Source organism: Arachis ipaensis, chromosome B09, assembly GCF_000816755.2.
Source record: "Arachis ipaensis cultivar K30076 chromosome B09, Araip1.1, whole genome shotgun sequence".
Classification (NCBI taxonomy): Eukaryota; Viridiplantae; Streptophyta; class Magnoliopsida; order Fabales; family Fabaceae; genus Arachis; species Arachis ipaensis.
Window position 1 is genome coordinate 126,179,317 of NC_029793.2, and position 19,690 is coordinate 126,199,006.

The following is a 19,690-nucleotide window of genomic DNA, read 5'->3' on the forward strand; positions in this document are numbered from 1 at the left end:
TCACGTAATCCTTGAATCTTATGTGCTCGCTGTGACTAGAGTTGCCCTTATTCGCAAACTGTGTTCTTCAAAATCATGTTATCTTCAAGGTAACAATCTATAAAGAGAAACTTTAATAATATCATCCGAATAAAATCTTTTAAGTTCTAAGACTTCCAAATGTAAGGACCAATAACCACTGGAATCCTTACATGAGCATACAATTCGGAGTTCGCCCCACTGTCACTTGATCACTTCACTCACTGAGATATCACAAGCAAGTCTTCAACCCATTCCAATTAAGAAAATCCTTTGTGCATAATTCTCTTCTTGCTTGAGGACAAGCAAGATCTTAAGTTTGGTGTTGTGATGCATGAGCATCTTTAGTTATTTTTAGTCATTATTTATTTGAATAAAGCTAGTAATCTCTTGTTTTTGTTAAGATTCTCATGCTTTTAATCAATGTTTCTTGGAATTTTCTTCTTTAAGCAAAGTTAGTGATTTCTTCATTTTAATCAAGATTTTTTTCTGCTTTAATTAATGTGTCTTGGAGTTACTTTCTGCTTTGATATGTTTAGGGAGTTGTTGAAAGAGTTTAAGCAATAACAAAGAAGGAGATGGACAATCAAAGAAGCCTTGGCAAAAACAAGAAAAGAGCAAAAGGCATAAACAAAGGGACCACACAAGCAAGTCCTAGGGGAGCTTCCAAGTTGGAATTTTGCACGCTTAGATGTGGAGTTCAAAATGCCCAAAAATTCAACCTTCCAGGGAGCAAGAAGAATGGAGTTTGACATGCCTGAGGCAGCGCCCAAAATGCCTACAATGGTGTCCCAAATGCCACTAAGTCTAGCACCTCCAAAGAGACTTCAAGGGCTGGAGTTTGGCACGACTAGATGTGGAGTTCAAAACGCCTAAGTGAAGAACCTTTCAAGAAGCCAAAAGCTAGCATTTTGCACACCAAGAAAAAGAAGAAAATAGCACTCCAAATGCCCAAATGAAGCACACTCCCAGGGACGTGCTCGATGGTGTCCTTACTTCCAACGACGTTACTCACGCCTCTTTAAAGGATGCCAGCTCCTTGCATCATGCTTGCTTGAGGCGTCCCAGAAGCTCCCACGCCACACACTTCAGGAGCACGTTAGTGCAACATGCATACAAAAAGAGAAGAGACGTGCTCAAGGACGTCCCTGGCACTCTCAATGTCCTTCACACCAACTCAAATTTGAGACATGTAGCTTGAAGGCATGGCTAGCGCTGCCAACGTCACTCACTTCACACTCACATCACATAATTGAAGCTTATTTAGTGTTGCTCCTAGGGACATCACACACTTCACACTCACTGTAGAGCCACGCTGGACCAAATTCCAGAGACTGTGATATTTTGGTTGCACTGAAGACGTAGGAATGTCATAGACTTCTCACTCACACCCAATGCATTTTCCTCAAGCACGTGAGAACATGCCTCACTTGAATTTCATGCCAATACTCCTTCATAATGCAAGCCCGAGATATTAATCAAAGTCCAACATACAAAGGAAAATCACAACCAAGGCATGACAAAGAAAAGAGAGGATTTGAATGTAATTTGAGGTGAAAGTGAATTTGTATTTTAGTTAATTAGGTTAGTAGTATAAAAGCCCATAGAAAATACTTTGTTAGGGGGCTCCGGAGGGGGCGCTGGCTCTGCTTCATATACTTTCTTCTTCTTTTTGAATTTGAGTTTTGCTCTATAATGGGTCATTAATTCTCCCCGTTGAGGAGAGGAGCTCTGTGAAATTCTAATGGATGCATCTCTTCTTCTAAATCTATGCATTGTTATTCTAAAAGAGAGTTTTTGTTCTTCAACACAAGGATTCAAATCTATTGAGAAGTAGTTTGAATTCACTTGAATTCCATAATTAACTTGGAAGAGTAATAAGACGAGTTATGCTTGAAAATCTCTTTTTCATAATTCTTATAATTTTAGATTTGGATTTAATAAGTGACATTAAATCAACATACTCTAAATCTTGAAAATTGTGTGATTTATAATAAAAAATTATGCTTCACCTCTTATCATGAACAATTGATTAAGGAATTGGCAATTGATTAAGTCAAAAAAAATTAAATCACTATAAAATTAAAATTCAATTATTTATGATTTGTCAATCATTAATCCCTGAGGAACTCACATCTCCAAACCTTAACTTCTTTATTCAATTTACTCTTTCCGTCGTTTAATTGTTTTCTTTTAATTCAAGTCATTTAATAACTTCCTTTAATTTGAGTCAGTTAATTCCTTTAATTCCAATAATTTAATTGCTTCCCTTTAATTCTTGTTATTTAAAAGCTTTCATTTAATTACCGTCAGTTATTTACCTTAATTCATTGCTTTTAATTTAGTCTATTGCTTTCATTTACGTATGCTCATTTATCCGCTTTCGTTTAAATTCATTATAGCTTCTTTTAATTGCTTTTATTTCCACTAGCACGTGTTCAGCCGCTTTTTTATTTTTTTTAAGAAATTAATTTTTTTTGTTAATATATTATTCATTCTTTAAATTTATTAGATAAATATTTTTGTTAAAAATATAGTTAAAAAAAATAATGATAATAATATTATCCCGAATCAAAAAGAGTATATATAAATTAAAATACATGTTAGTTATTTACAAAAGATAATTTTACTTAAATGTCATGGAAATTTATATTTGTCTTTATTTTTTTGAAGTGGTAGGCCAAAATATGAATTTGAATCTGAAGAGGCTTTATTTTCCTATAAATAGTGGAAAAACAAAAGAAATGAGAATGTCTGTCTTGTTTGTTTTTGAATATCAAATTATAAGAATAATTAATAAACAAAATAGGAGAATATAAAAATTGTGTATCTGAAAAAAAATTTGTAATTCATCATACATCTCCGTATTAATAATTTCTTGAGTCTGGAAAATCTGTCACATTTTTTTTATCATAAAAATAATTATATAAATAATTTAAGATTATTCAATTAAATTGATTCCTTATAATAGGAAGGAATTCAATTAATTCAATTAAAACCTGTAGAATTGAGATATCTTGTTTTACACTGAATTTTTTGAAAAGACAAAAAAAATGACATTAATCTTAGTTATGTATGACAAAATGTAAAGTAAATGACATTACATTTGATTTATTAGGAATTTATATTTAATAACAGTCACCTATAATAATATTGTTTGTCATCAAAATGAGCTAGCTGTGTTCTTCTAAGTTTATGGCTAAAAAAAAAGTTAAATTTTTAACATAATTAGTATATACGTCTAAATAGACGGTATTATTATTATATAATAAAAATTTATTTCATTACCTTTTATTCTTTTGATCCAATATTTTTCTTTTTATCATCTTCTTAAGTTTTGTTTGCTTTAACTGTGTCTCCCCATCAATAGAATAAATTTTGAGTGGACGAACCTGATTTAATATTACGTTTGATTATTAATATTAAAATAAAAATAGGGATAAGTATGATTTTGGTCCCTAAAGTAAGGGCCAAAAATTTATTTCGTCCCTCGTCTTTTTTTCGCAACAAAAAGGTCCCTTAGGTTCCGGTTTGTTTTAAAATCGTCCCTCTGACGATTTTACCCCTGTGGTTGTTGGATTTCGTTACGACCGTTTTTTAACGGATATGGGAAACGTTAATTAATATAAATAAATAATAATAGAAGGATTAAATCAAGAAAGTGAATGAAAATGAGGTGCAGGGGAGGGAGGAATAATGACGAGAGTTGCTGCTGAAGGTCGACGGCTAAGGTTTAGGAGTCTGTGGCGTCCATGGCTTCCCAGAGCTCAAGAGCCTCACGTTTTTGTTCAAATGCAAAGGAGTTGCTCTGTGGCCATGGTGAGAGGCCGGTTTTGCGAACTTCATCGACGAAGGATAACCCTGGACGAAGATTTTGGGGTTGTGTATACTATGAGGTAAAGTGTTCTTCCTATTTTGCTATTGTGGGTCTGAGAATTTGAGATTTCTTCATATGTTTCTGTGGCTTGCACTAGGTTCAGGATGGGTGTGATTTCTTCAGATGGGCAGATCTGGAACTTGGAGCTGTTTAGGAAGAGGTTGAATTTGCAAGAAATAGGAGAAAGATAACGAAATTAAAGGCAAGATTGAAGGAGTTGGAGACGAAGCTTTGGGTTGTGGCTGCTCTATGTTTTGCTGGGTGGGTGGGGGTTCTGTTCTTATTCCTGCAGAATCATTACAACTTGAAGCAGCCGAATGGAATGCACTTAGGTTATAGATGATTTGGTAGGGAATGTTATGAGGTTTACTGTGTTGTGTGGGTAGAGTTTGAGGGTATTCTCTGATGTTACAGTGGTTTAGGTTTGTAGCAACTTTAAAAGTGTTTGAACTAATGAAGAAAAGTGTTGTGTAATGTTGCCCAAATTGTCACCTTCTTTGATAGTGGACCTGTTTTATTTTGTAATGTAAAAGTAGTTTATGAGCAAAGCATAAAAGCATTCAATAGAAGATCTGGAAATTCAGTAATTAGTAATGCAATATTTCATTTGATGACTAGTTAAAACATACACAAATATTTTGTCTTTGGCTCCACATGCCTAGTACCAAAAAACAGAGAAGCAACACTGCAAGTGTCCTCAGGCACATAATACCAAAATACAGTACTCAAACCAATGTAACTAAGGTAAAGTTCTTAATGTAAATATCCAATACCAAAATTAAAAACACTTCTTGCAAAACATTAACACAAGAGTCACAGAAAATTTCACACTCTAATCCTAAAGATTTCCCCACTGAGATGGGGGTAACTTGGCCATCAACCTCAGCTTCTGCATGGGTAGATGAGATGCACTGCATTGAATGACAGAAAAGGGCTTCTTCCTCACAGATGGCTGGCTAGGAGGCTGTTTGTTGCTGGTGGAGGTTGCAGAAGATGCAGCCTTGTTCTTGGGCTGGGCTAGGATGTTGGGCTGAGTGGAAGCTTTCTTGGGCTTGGTGGAAGCCTTCTTGGGCTGAGGTGCTTCTGTGGTGGGCCGGGCTTCACGTTTCTTGGGCCTTGTGGGGTTTTTCCTGGTATGAGATGCTGGCAGAATAGATGGTGATGGTGTAGTAGTCCTCTTTCTCCCTCCCCAAGCTGTCTGACCAGGTGCCAGCTTAGCTGCATTCTTCTTAGGTCTGTTGGTTGAACTTTGGGCCTACAATAGTTATGTAAATCATATAGAAAGTAACACACATATCATATAGTAGTAAACTTATATAGTTGGAAATCATGATGCTAGTTGAACCCTAGAATAGCATATCACAAACCCTCTTACCCTCTTCTTAGGAAGGCTGCAGCCGCTTTTCTTGTGTCCAACTCCACCACATTTGGAGCATCTTTGGACTTCTCCCCTCCGTGACATATGATTCTGGCTTCTAATGTCTTCATCTGCAGCCCCTCTTTTCCTCTTCTTCACCGGTCTGTGGCTTGGCCTCCTGTAAGGAGGTGGGATGACATCATCATATTGAGTCCTCTCCCATAGCTCCGGGCCGTTTACAGGGTGTATCACCGCCTCGTAGCACCTGATGTAAGCCTCCTTCTTGTAGCATTCATCCACATATGACTCCAAATTAAGGCCCTTGAAGGTGATGCAGCTGATGGCATGAGGACAAAGAATCCCACTAAGTTGCCAATTCCTGCAAGAACATTCACCAGCTGCCAGATCCACAACATACTTATCTAGACCACTCATGACCTTGTATTGGCTAGCAGATGACCAGTAAGGCCTCCAGTCCCTAGCTAAGCTTGCCCGTTTCTCTAATTTCTTACAAATCATTGGAATAATGTTTCCTGGATAATTAAGAACCCTTTCCCTATTTGCAGCCCATCTAGTCATCATGTAAATCCTAATATCCTCTAACATGCTCACAATTGGATTCTCTCTTGCTTCTACTAACACAGAATTGAAACTCTCACTCATGTTATTAACAAGACTGTCACATTTAGATAGGAAGGTAAACCTGGATCTTGACCAGAACCTTGGTGGAATGCCATTCAGATGTCTAAATGCTCCCTCATTCAGAAGTCGCAAAGTTTTCATTTCCTTCTCCCAGATCTGCCAATGACTTGCTTTAGCACACCTCCACATCTTGTTCTTTAGCTCTAAACCAGGAAACTTCTTCCTAAAGTTGCTGTAGAGATACCTGACACAGAACCTGTTATCCACACCTGGAATGACCTCCTCAAACGCCGGCAATAAGCCCTGTTTACAGTTAGGTAAGATTTCAAATTGTTACTTCATTTATTAAAATAAATTCAAGGACAACTTGTGAAAGGCTGATATATTGTGAGTTACCTTTTGCTGATCAGACATAAACATGCACTTTGCAACATTGTGTGGGCCTAAGTCATCGGACAGGTGACGCAGAAACCAGACCCAAGAGTCCTTAGTCTCCGCCTCCACAACCGTATACGCTAAGGGAAAAATCTGGTCATTTGGGTCTCTTCCGACTGCAGTCAACAGTTGTCCACCTTGGGGCGTTTTCAAGAAGCAACCGTCCAGCCCAATGAACCTTCTGCAGTGTTGAAAACCTTTCTTGCAAGCCTCAAAGCATACATACATTCTTTGGAAGACACAATAGTTCATCAGTTCTGCATTCTGTCTCTCTTGAGCAAAATCTGGTGATCTAATAACCTTGAGAATCACTGTGGAACCTGGGTTTGTTCTTAGGAGTTCATGGCAGTAGTCGTTTATTCGCTTGTACTGCTCCCTAAAGGCCCCCTATATCTGACTCAAAGCTTCCTGTTTTGTCTTAGCTGCCATTGCCTTGGTAACGGTCAAGTTCCATTTTTTGTGAGCCTTTGCAACTAGCTCCTTCACCTTGATCTTTGGGTTGGATTCAACTTTCTTCTTAAACTGGGTACCCAACCATTTGCTGTGCATAATCCCAACCCGGTGTGTCTGCATGCAGGTATGTTGGAGATTCATGCTTCTTAGTTGTCAAGTGGACTCCTCACCCACCCTGTGTGCATATAACCAAAATGGGCAGCCTTTCTGACAAACAGCTCGGACCCTCACCAAGTCGCACTTGCTGAATTTAATGTTTCTAGCTGTGTTGACTGCATAGGCCGCCACTGTGTCTTTGAACTCCTGCCGAGATTCATACAATGTGCCAACCTTCCATTGGTACTTTCCCATTTCCTTTTGTGTCTTATGCACTGGAAACCTCTGCCCCCCCTCCTCAGCATGATCCTCCCCATCATCATCACCCATCCCTACTCCTGCAATTACATGATCCTGCTCCAATTCATCACTGTCAAATGCATCCTCATCATCCAAATCACTTGTAACAACTTTTTTGCCCTTCTCCACATTGCAGTCCTTCGGCACAGCATTATCTTCACCAAATCCACTTTCATAGTCGTACACATCATCACTGTCAGTGAAGTGGATGTCTTCCACACTGTTTTCCTCTTCATCAGATGGCAAGTATGTTGGGTCATCACTGTCTTCGCCACTGCTAGCATCATCACCATCCTCCTCATCTCCCTCTTGGCCTAATTCCACTCCACCATCCTTATTATCACACTCTTGTTGATCTGCAACCCTAGCTCCATCACTGTTATCTACATTGCCTTCGAACAACACTAAATCCATACCACCACCTAAGGGTTTCTCATTCTGGCCACCAACCGTTTGTCCCCCCACGTCCAGAAAACCCACCTCCGGAAATCCCTCGGCATCCTCAACCTCATGCACCACAAACAGATCAACATAGCCTCTCCTCCCTGCTATGGTACACATTTCAATTGCCTCTGTGTCACCTACCAATAGCCTCAAATGACGCTCATAATCATCCTCAGTTGGGTCTATGTACCGTAACGCTGAAATGTTGGATTTCAGGTATCCAAGGTGTCTCAGTTCCTCGTATGCCTCAAACACACTCCACCGATCGCCGTCAATGTCCTCCACAACTGTAGATTGACCCTTCAAGTACCTCAGCACACCATTATCATATCCAAATAACCCACCATGGTGAACCCGCATGTTGAACAGCGCCATCTCCTTCCCGAAAAACCCTATTAACCAACACAGGGAGTTACTCAACAAACTATGAACAACAACAACTACAATCAGTTCAAACCCTACCCTTCCACACACCTTCGCACATTCCACATTAAGAAACGAGAAATTACATTCACATAATGCTTACCTTGCCGAGGGATTTTTGTTGGAACGAAGCCAAGTTAACAAACCACGAAGTTTTCCGGCAACCTCTCTCAAGCTACCAACGCCGGACGTCGCAGGAAGGCCTTCCAAGGGTTTCGCATAATCGTTTCACACAAACGTTTCACTCTCTACTCCTATTCTCAGTCGAAGCGTTGCTTAGGAAAGGAAATTTGATCTCGCGGGAAGTAATACCAACCAACAAGGGCATTTTCGTATTAAAAATTTATTTTTGGGGGCAAAGGACGTTTTTAAAACAAACTGGAACCTAAGGGACCTTTTTGTTACGAAAAAAAGCCGAGGGACGAAATAAATTTTTGGCCCCTACTTTAGGGACCAAAATCATACTTATCCCATAAAAATACGTATCATCAATACAATTGTCAGGGTCGTTAATATAGTAATACTTAATTTATTGTTTATTGGTCTCATTGATACAATGAATTGATCATCCTTTCATATACTCTATAACGGTTAGAATCCTTCTTTTCATAATTTATTGTATATATGTATCACAATATATCTTAATAGTATTTTATATATTACTTTAGTATTAAATAATAATACATCCCAACTAAAATATACCTTTACTTTTTATTGGTTTTAAAAATTTTATTTTTATAATAAACGTCCATGTCAATATAAATAGAAAAAAAATAAGAAAACAGAGATAATAAAAATAAAAAATAAATAACGATAATAATATAATAAAAGAGTACGAAACAACATATATGATATTGTAGAAATAATAATAACTCTACGAATAAACTGCTCTACATATGGGTTATTTTGGACTGCTCTTATGATGGTAGAAATAATGATAACTGCGTCGGTTGTTTTGGGTTACAGTGATAGGAGTAAAATAAAAAAAATAATTGGACACCAAACTCTTATATCTCTCTTAATTTATCAGGTAACCAATGAAATAAAATATTACTATTTACAGTATAAATTAAATTAAAAAATATTTAACCTGTAACATTATAGTAGGAGAAAACAGTTATTATGACAAAAATTAAAATTGTCAATCCGGAGAGTGATTGCACATAGTTTACAGAGCATAACTTACTTCAAAATTTTAGTGTCCAAATTTAAGTTTTAATATTATCTTTCATTATAGAACTTTTCCCGTGCATTCGTCAGTTAGATTACATAAAGAAACCACTTCCAAAACAACAACTCATCTTTTCTATCTCATTTTCATCTCTATTTTAGTAACTGTTATAAAAAAAATTATGTGTAACTTCTTTTTCAATTCTTTACTCTATTAATTTAGCTTTTAATTTGTTTCACCTTTTTTACCATTTCATCTATTACTTGGATTTGGACCAATTTTACTATTATTATGAGTATCTGAATGTTTAAAAAGTAAATATATTATTGGCATGAGATTAATGTATTTTTAAAATCTATTAATGTATTTAATAATATTAATAAGAGATGAGATGAGGAGAGAAAAATGGGTAAGAGGTGAAAGATAACAAGCAAAAATTCCGTCAAGGTGGCCAAGTAGAGTAATGAGAGTTTTTTAGAGATGAATAACTGACATTAAGTGAAGAAGTTAATTAGAAAGGGTAATACTAAAAAAAAATCTTAGACACCAAACCCATGTATTGCCATTATATATTGTTATAGATAACATTCTTGCTTTCATTAGTTTTTTAATTTTGAATCTCAACAAATTATATTTTGAATCGTTTAATTAAAATGATAATTCATTCACCGTGGTATTACTTAATACGATTTGATATACGTATCGAATTATAAATTTTGTATAAATTCCGCATCACCTGTCGAGGTCAAAAAACCAAAATCCAAGCAAAACAACTATAAATCAATATGCAATAATATAATAATTTGTAATTTGCAGATATTTATATGTATTATTTTTGACAAATAGCAATGCGTTTCAAAAAAATAAATGAATGTAGTGCTTTCTGAAAATTAATTTGCTATTAAGGGTAAAAAAATAAAAAATAAATTTAAAATAAAATATTCTACATCTTAAACTCTAAATCATAAATTATAAATTATAAATTATAAAATTTAAATTTTAAATTTCTTTGGCTCATAATTAATTTATTAGTTAATTATATGGGGCCATTTGGTTGAGTAGTGATTTAATATAACTGGTGATTTGGGTTTGAACGTGAAGTCCAAATTCTTTATAGTGGTGGTGTCGACGTCTCCTCCAATGGGGAAAGTCGTCCGAGGTCTTTGAGTGAGAAGATGGTGGTACTTGCAAGGGACTCCGATGCTTAAGTTAACAAGGATATTATGCAGGTTTTAATTAGTAGATTGGGATTAAAAAAAATACCTGAACTTAATGGGGGTATTTATGTAGTTGGGGTGATGGCTTAACCATTACTCTTGTAACTTCCATGGCTATTTTCTCTTTTATCTAGGAGTTGTTACAATTCCATATTAAATATGTGGGCATGCTTATAGGAGCAGTAAAAATTCTGCATACCAAGTCACTCCTATGGGTCGGACGAGTTGGTAATTGAGTTTTGACTTTGTAAGGTGGGCTTTGTCTGTTTTTGGGGCTTGGCTACGAATCTCTTTGGAGTCGGATTCGAGCATTCAAGAAAGTCGTCTTTGGATTTTCAAATTGTCGCTTGCATTCGTGATGTGATTTGAAGGTGCAAATCAGTCGACTCGACGTAATTTTAAATGACGTGACGTTTCATTTTTCTATAACTATTCACACAACTTTTTTGTTACATTGCTAACCATGCGCAACATTTAAATAGAGGCAAAAATACTATTTTTCCCTTACTCATGTTTATAAAGGTTTGACCATTCTCCTTCGTCTCCTTTTTTCATTTCTTATTTCTAATTGAGCCGTTCCTCACTCTTCAACCATATCCTTTTTCTCTTTCTTGAATGCGTACCAAAGTTCTCTCATTTTTTCTTGGAGGCCATCGTTGCAATGTTTTATCTATGCTGCTATATTTTTTCTTATTATTTTTATGATTTTCATCACTTTTACAATAAGTTGAAAATGCTAAGTTATTTGGCATTTCATTTATTGCCTCTACAAATCTTTTTGTCCGAGTTGTTTTATGAGGCCGGACAATAACTCGCTTTTATAATTTGTACACTAATTTGGACATCGTTGCTTTACTATACCGACCATAAGAGGTCGGTCATGATTTTTACGCTTTGTTGAGCTTAAATTGGTGCGAACAGTATGTAAAGAAATTTGTAGAAAATAATATATCATTAATAAAGAACTATCATTATAATTTTTTAACTATTATCCCTCACTATGATGCCTTGTTAAAATTTCCTTTAGAAAAATTCTTTGAGAAAAAAACCATAAAGTTGGAAAAAAGAGTACATCAGGGAGCAAAATTTGCTTTCTAGCTATAATATCTCTTCATATTATAAGAATGCCACGACCTAGGTAATTGACACCCTTGAGGTCGGATACTTTGTAGTATCCTTTTTCTAAGACTTCAATAATCTTGTAAGGTCTTTTTCCAGTTTGTTGTCAGCTTTTTTTCTCTCGATCTCTGTACCCCGATATCATTTTTTATCAGAATGAGGTCATTCATGGTAAAGTTCATTCCTATGACTTTCTTGTTGTATCTTGGAGCCATTATTTGCTTCAACACTTTCTCTCTTATCCGAGCTTATTCTTGGACTTCTGGGAGGAGGTTGATCTCTTCCTTTTGGGCTTGAATGTTGCCGACTTCATTGTAGAATCTCACCTTTGGATTTTCTTCATTGACATGCTCTTTTTGCTTCTTGTAGTCTCTTTTTTAGTCCAGATAATATGACTTTGTTTGCAGCTTCTTCTTGTCTATTGGCCTGGAAATGCTCTACTGATGTGAATTGATGCTTGATTTTCAACCTTGCAACCAGGCTTCAAAATATTGAGTTAGTGAATTGAGTGTCATTATTCCATTGTGATTGAGAATGGTACTCCAAATCTCATCACAATATTCTTGTAGAGAAACTTCTGACTTCTTTGAGATGTGGTGGATGCCAAGGATTCTGCTTTAATCCACTTGGTAAAGTAGTCAATCCCTACTATGAGGTATTTTACTTGTCCTGATGCTTGAAAAAAAAGTCCGAGTAGGTCTAATCCCCATTTTGCAATGGGACATGGAGAGATGACACTAATGAGTTCTTCTGGTGGTGCCACATGAAAGTTTACATGTAGCTAACGTGGCGAGCATTTCTTAATGAAGCCGATCGCATCTCTTTGTAAGGTCGATCAATAGAAGCCAGCTCGTAGCACTTTCTTTGCCAGTGACTTTGTCCCTAGATGATTTTCACATATGTCACTATGAATTTTATCAAATACTTCTTCTACTATTGAGGTTGGGACACATTTCAGCAAAGGTGTAGATGCACCCTTTATATAGAGGATATTATAAACCAAAGTATAGTTATAAGCTTCTTTTACAAATTTTTACTTCCATTTCCTTTTGTGGGAGGATATCAAAATTGAGGTATTTAATGATAGGGGTCATCCATCCTAAGTTCATGTTGGAGACTGTCAACGTGTCCGATTTATCGACTTCTTTCCTCATTGATGGTAACTGCAAAATTTCTTGGATCAGGCTTTTTATTATTGTCCCCTGGCTTAGTGCTGACCAGGTTAGAGAGGGCAACAACTCGACTATTTAGTTTTCATGTTATGTGTCTAACCTTAGCTTCTTGGAACATTGCCAATTGGGCTAACATCTTCTCTAGGTACCTCTTCATGTTGGGGTCCTTGGCTTGATAGTCATCATTCACTTGTGAAGTTATCAATTGGAAGTCACTGAAGACTATTACTTTTAAGGCGCCAACCTCTTTGGCCATTCAAAGACTAGCAAGCACAGCTTCATATTCAGCTTGGTTGTTAGAGGCTTAGAAGTTGAACTTCAATAAAAGTTCTAACCGAGTTCCTTCTTCATTTTCAAGGATAACCCCTGCTCTACTACCGGTTTCTTTTGATGAGCCATCTACATACAAGTTTCAAGTGGTGGAGTTTTCTTTTTGCTCTTCTGTGCACTCTGCCATGAAATCGGTCAAGTATTGCGACTTGATTACTGTTCAAGCTTCATATTTCAAGTCGAACTTAGAAAAATCTACAACCTAATGTAGCATTCGCCCTGTAATATCTGTTTTTTTTTTTTTTTGTAAGATATGCCTCATGGGTTGATTGGTTTGTACTTTGATGGTGTGAGCTTTGAAGTAGGGTCGCAATCTCTTGGAAGCTAGGACAAGGGTGTAAGAAAAATTTTCAATCTTTTGAAAGTTCAATGCAGACCCTTGCAACGTCTTACTTATGAAGTAAACAGGTCTTTTTCCCTCCTCATCTTCTCAGACGAGGGCAGAGGCTATGATATTATCAACAACAATTAGATACAGCACAGGTTCTTCTCCCTCCTTAAGTCGAGTCAGTATAGGGGGCTGACTTAAGAATTTTTTGAATTCTTAAAAACTTGTTTATATTTTTGAGTGTGATGGAGCCTTTCCTAAGGATTGCAAATAGCGGTAATGACTTCAAGGCCGAGTCAACCAAGAATATGGATAAAGTTGCCAACCTACCATTCAATTGCTAGACTTCTTTCAAACAAGTCGGGATTTTCATCTTCAATATTTTCTTGCATTTATTCGGGTTAACTTTAAGGCCCTTTTAAGTGAACATGAACCGAAGGAAATTTCTTGCTTCTACTACAAAGGTATACTTAATGGGATTTAATCTCATCTCGTGTTGCCTTATAGTATTGAACACTTCTGACAAGTCAGACAGTAGGTTGGCTTAACTCTTAGTTTTAACAAGCATATCATCGACGTAGACCTCCATTAACTTTCCCAAGAGAGGTTTGAATAGCTTATTCATCAGTCGCTAATATGTTTTTCCTGCTTTTTTCAATCCAAATGGCATAACCACATAACAAGAGTTGGTCCTAGGAGTGATGAAGGGTGTATTCTCTTGATTGAGTTCGTACATTGGGATTTTGTTACATCCCGAGTAAGCATCCATGAAGGAGAGAAACTTGTACCTTGACGCTGAATCTACCAAGGCGTCAATACTGGAAAGAGGATAAGGATCCTTACGACAAACTTTGTTAAGGTCAATAAAATCTACACACATCCTTCACTTTCCATTTTGCTTTTTTACTAGGATAACATTTGCTAGCCATTGTGGATATTTTACTTCCCTTATAAATCTAGCTTCCAGGAGTGTTTAAACTTATTCTTCCATGACTTGTTCTCTTTGTTGTACAAGTCATGATCGAGAAGGATACCAGGCATGTCAGAAGCCTTCTATGAAAAGAGGTTGGCATTCTCGTGTAGGAGTTTGATGAGGTCTTCTTTCAGTTTCTGACCTAGATTGGTTCCTATGTTGGTGGTTTTTCCGTCTTCATTTGCTATCCGCACTTTTTTCATTTTTTTCTCGGGTTGAGGTCTTAAATATTCACTAACTCAAACTCTCTTGAGCTTGAGCTCTATTGAATTGACTTATTTTCCTTTTGTACAACGTCATAAGTTTAAGCTTTCATTGTAGCACCACCTTCTAACCAATTTCTGATCTCTCTACAATTGCTATTCCTCTCTAGGGTAGAAAATTTCATACAAAGATGAAGACTAGATACCACTACATTAAGTTGGTTTAAAGTTGACCGAGCTATTAGGGTATTGTAAGCTGACACTTAGCATAATGTATTCTATGCTTAGGATTCTTAACCAAATAGGGTGTCTAGTTATGCCTTCATGTCCTTTACTTCTAGGCTTAGCTTATCAAAGGTTGGTTTAACTAGAATATTAACTGAACTTCCCTAATCTATCAATGTCCTATGAAGGTTTGCATTAGCCAAAATTATTGTTATAACCATTGGATCATCATAACCAGACATAACACCTTGGGTGCCTTCTTTCATGAAGGTTATTGTAGGTCGGGTGTTTCTTCATCTTCTCGATCTGATAGACCTCCTTTAGGTGCCTTTTGCAAGAGAATTTTGTTATCCTTCCCTTGTAAACCCACCAGCAATCATGTGGATGTGTCTCTTAGGGGTTTTTTGTGGTCGCTTTTGCCTTTCTCTATCTTCCTTGTCTTTTTTTCTTTTACTAGCCTCTTTGGACTTTCCAACAATATATTTATCCAACCGCCATTCTCTGACTAGTTTTTCAATCACATTCTTCATATCATAACAGTCGTTGGTTGGATGGCCATAAATTTTGTAGTATTTACATTATTTGGACCAATTTTCTCCTTTTTGGCCTTGAATAGGTCTAGGAGGTGGTATCTTTTTACTGTGACATTTCCTTGTAGGCATTGACCAAGGAAACTCACAATGAAGTGTGTAATACCCTACCATACTTAATCTTATGCTTAAGTCATAAGACTGAGATAGTAAGGTACTACGACCTCTAAAATTAAAAATATATATAATAATAGTAAAAGAGATATTTAACTAGGAGCCTTGAAAAAATGGGTAAAACCAAAACGCAAACCAAAAGCGCAACGCTCAGGAAACGAGATAACTTGCCTACTAAGAAATCTAAAGATAATAAGTATAAATAGACAGAAAGTGAGAATAGAGAGTCAATGATACAAAATAACTAGCTCCTAACTCAGCCTGCGAAGCCAAGGCTAACCGGAGAATATTTACATACTGGTATGCGAAATTGCGATCATCAACAATGGTGCCAAAGACTTGGTGCTCTCAAACGTGAATCACACTTTGTCACAACTTCGCACAACTAACCATCAAGTGCACTGGGTCGTCCAAATAATAAACCTTACGTGAGTAAGGATCGATCCCACGAAGATTGTCGGCTTGAAGCAAGCTATGGTCACCTTGTAAATCTCAATTAGGCGGATTCAAATGGTTATGGTGAATTGATAATTAAAATATAATTAAAATGTAAACTAGGATAGAGATACTTATGTAATTCATTGGTGAGAATTTCAGATAAGCGTATAGAGATGCTTTTGTTCCCCCTGAACCTCTGCTTTCCTGTTGTCTTCATCCAATCATTCCTACTCCCTTCCATGGCAAGCTGTATGTTGGGCATCACCGTTGTCAATGGCTACATCCCGTCCTCTCTGTGAAAATGGTCCAATGCGCTGTCACTGCATGGCTAATCATCTGTCGATTCTCGATCATACTGGAATAGGATTTACTATTTTTTTGCGTCTGTCACTACGCCCAGCACTCGCGAGTTTGAAGCTCGTCACAGCCATCCCTTCCTAGATCCTACTCGGAATACCACAGACAAGGTTTAGACTTTCCGGATCTCAGGAATGGCCGTCCATGGGTTCTAACTTATACCACGAAAATTCTAATATCTCGGACTCGGTCCCCTGTATTAGATATCTAAGAGATACTCATTCTAGCTCGTTTGCATGTAGAACGGAAGTGTTTGTCAGGCACACGTTCATAAGTGAGAATGATGATGAGCGTCACATAATCATCACATTCATCCTATTCTTGTGTGCGAATGGATATCTTAGAGAAGAAATAGACTTGAATTGAATAGAAAAATAATAGTACTTTGCATTAATTCATGAGGAACAGCAGAGCTCCACACCTTAATCTATGGTGTGTAGAAACTCTACGGTTGAAAATACATAAGAACAAGGTTCAGGCATGGCCGAATGGCCAGCCCCTTTAATCTAAGAACTAAACGTCCACAGATAAGATGTAAATACAATAGTAAAAAGTTCTATTTATACTAAACTAGTTACTAGGGTTTACAGAAATGAGTAAATGATGCAGAAATCCACTTCTGGGCCCACTTGGTGTGTGCTTGGGCTGAGCATTGATCTTTTCACGTGTAGAGGCTTCTCTTGGAGTTGAACGCCAGTTTGTAACCTGTTTCTGACGTTTAACTCCACTTTGCAACCTGTTTCTGGCGTTTAACTCCAGAATGCAACATGGAACTGGAATTGAACGCCAGTTTCCGTCATCTAAACTCGGGCAAAGTATGAACTATTATATATTGATGGAAAGCCCTGGATGTCTACTTTCCAACTCAATTGAGAGCGTGCCATTTGGAGTTCTGTAGCTCCAGAAAATCCACTTTGAGTGCAGGGAGGTCAGAATCCAACAGCATCTGCAGTCCTTCCTCAACCTCTGAATCTGATTTTTGCTCAAGTCCCTCAATTTCATCCAGAAAATACATGAAATCACAAAAAAAACACACAAACCCATAGTAAAGTCCAGAAATGTGATTTTTATTTAAAAACTAATAAAACTATACTAAAAACTAACTAAATTATACTAAAAACTATGTAAAAACAATGCCAAAAAGCGTATAAATTATCCGCTCATCACAACACCAAACTTAAATTGTTGCTTGTCCCCAAGAAACTGAAAATCAAATAGGATAAAAAGAAGAGAATATACTATGAATTTCAAAATATCAATGAAACTTAGCTCTAATCAGATGAGCGGGACTTGTAGCTTTTTACCTCTTGAATAGTTTTGGCATCTCACTTTATCCATTGAAGTTCAGAATGATTGGCATCTATAGGAACTTAGAATTCAGATAGTGTTATTGATTCTCCTAGTTCAGTATGTTGATTCTTGACTTTAACCGCTCAATCTCAAGTTTTCACTTGATACCTTCACGCCACAAGCACATGGTTAGGGACAACTTGGTTTAGCCGCTTAGGCCAGGATTTTATTCCTTTAGGCCCTCCTATCCACTGATGCTCAAAGCCTTGGATCCTTTTTATTACCCTTGCCTTTTGGTTTTAAGGGTTATTGGCTTTTTCTGCTTGCTTTTGCTTTTTCTGCTTGCTTTCGCTTTTCGCCATTTTTCTTTTCTTTTTTTTTCGTATTATTTTTTTCTGCAAGCTTTGTTCTTCATTGCTTTTTCTTGCTTCAAGAATCAATTTTATGATTTTTCAGATTATCAAATAACATTTTTCCTTTTTCATCATTCTTTCAAGAGCCAACATATTTAACATTCATAAACAACAACTTCAAAAGACATATGCACTATTCAAGCATTCATTCAGAAAACAAAAAGTATTGTCACCACATCGAAATAATTAAACTAGTTTCAAGGATGAATTCAAAACCATGTATTTCTTGTTCTTTTCTAATTAAAACATTTTTCATTTAAGAGAGGTGATGGATTTATGGGACATTCATAACTTTAAGGCATATACACTTAGACACTAATGATCATATAGTAAAGACACAAACATAAATAAAACATAGGGCTCAAAAACCAAAAAAACAGGAAAATAAGAACAAGGAGATTAAGGAATGAGTCCACCTTAGTGAGGGTGGCGTCTTCCTCTTCTTGAAGAACCAATGGTGCTCTTGAGCTCCTCTATGTCTCTTCCTTGACTTTGTTGCTCCTCCCTCATAGCTCTTTGATCTTCTCTAATTTCATGGAGGATGATGGAGTGCACTTGGTGCTCCATCCTTAGTTGTCTGATAAACCCATATTTTATGATATATTTTGTGCTTAGTTTGAGTGATTTATTCAATCCTTCACCCACTTATTCATATTAATTGCATAGTTTTACTTTCCCTTCCTCATTATGTGATGTATGTGAAAAACATGTTTCCTATGCTTTAAAACTAATTATTTTAATTACCTTTAATTCCATTCGATGCCGTGACTAGTGTGTTGAGTAGTTTCAGATCTTCTAAGGCAGGAATGACTTAAAGGATGGAAAGGAAACATACAAAAATGGAAGGAAAGCACAAAACGGAGTTTCTAGAGAAACTGGCATCCACGCAATCGCATGGGCAACGCGGACGCATGCCAAGCGCGAATCAACAGCGACGCGGCCGCATGACTGACGCGACCGCGCGCCTTAAGCAAAACACATATGACGCGGCCGCATGACTGACGCGACCGCGTGACAAGAAAAGCTCCGAATGACGTGACCGCGTGACCTACGCGGACGCGTGACAGAGGCCACACACCAAAAATTGCAGAAAACGCTCCCAGCGATTTCTGAAGCCCTTTTTGGCCCAAATCCAAGTCCAAAAGGCATAGACCAGAGGTTATGAAGTGAGGGAATGCATCCATTCATAGGGAGACCACTTTAGTTTAGTTTTCATGAGTTAGATTTAGTTTAGAGAGAGGTTCTCTCCTCTCTCTTAGGATTAGGATTTAGGATTTCTCTTAGCTTTAGGAGTGACTCTCGATCCCAGGTTTAATGTTCCTTTACTTTAAGCTTCCCTTTCACTTTTGTTCATTCCATTACTTTAGTTGATTATTTACTTTTGCAATTTGATTTATGAATCCTTCCATGTTACAGATTACTCTTTTGAATTAATGTTATTTGAGATATTTCAGTTTAATATTGCTTTCTTTTCTTTATGCTATTATTGCTTTTACTCTGAAGACATTTTTATTCCAGTAGATTTACTTTTCTCCTTTTGGCCTTGGTTAAGAAATCAGTAACTCAAGAGTTATCAAACTCAAACAAGCTTGATAATTGTTATCTTCGTTAATTAAATTGAACTTCAATAATCCCAGTCTTTTCTTAGGAAATAAATAGGATTCGAAGATCAAACCAATTAATCCCTTGACCTTCCTTTATCTTA

General features: G+C 36.8%; 1 protein-coding gene across 1 annotated transcript; it reads right to left on the minus strand.

Annotated features, from left to right (window-relative positions):
* On the minus strand, positions 4,734-6,557 carry LOC107616030. Its single transcript, XM_016318034.1, has 3 exons — positions 6,291-6,557; positions 5,271-6,197; positions 4,734-5,150 (listed from the first exon to the last, which is right to left on the minus strand). The coding sequence occupies exons 1-3, from the start codon at positions 6,555-6,557 to the stop codon at positions 4,734-4,736; spliced, it is 1,611 nt and encodes a 536-aa protein (XP_016173520.1).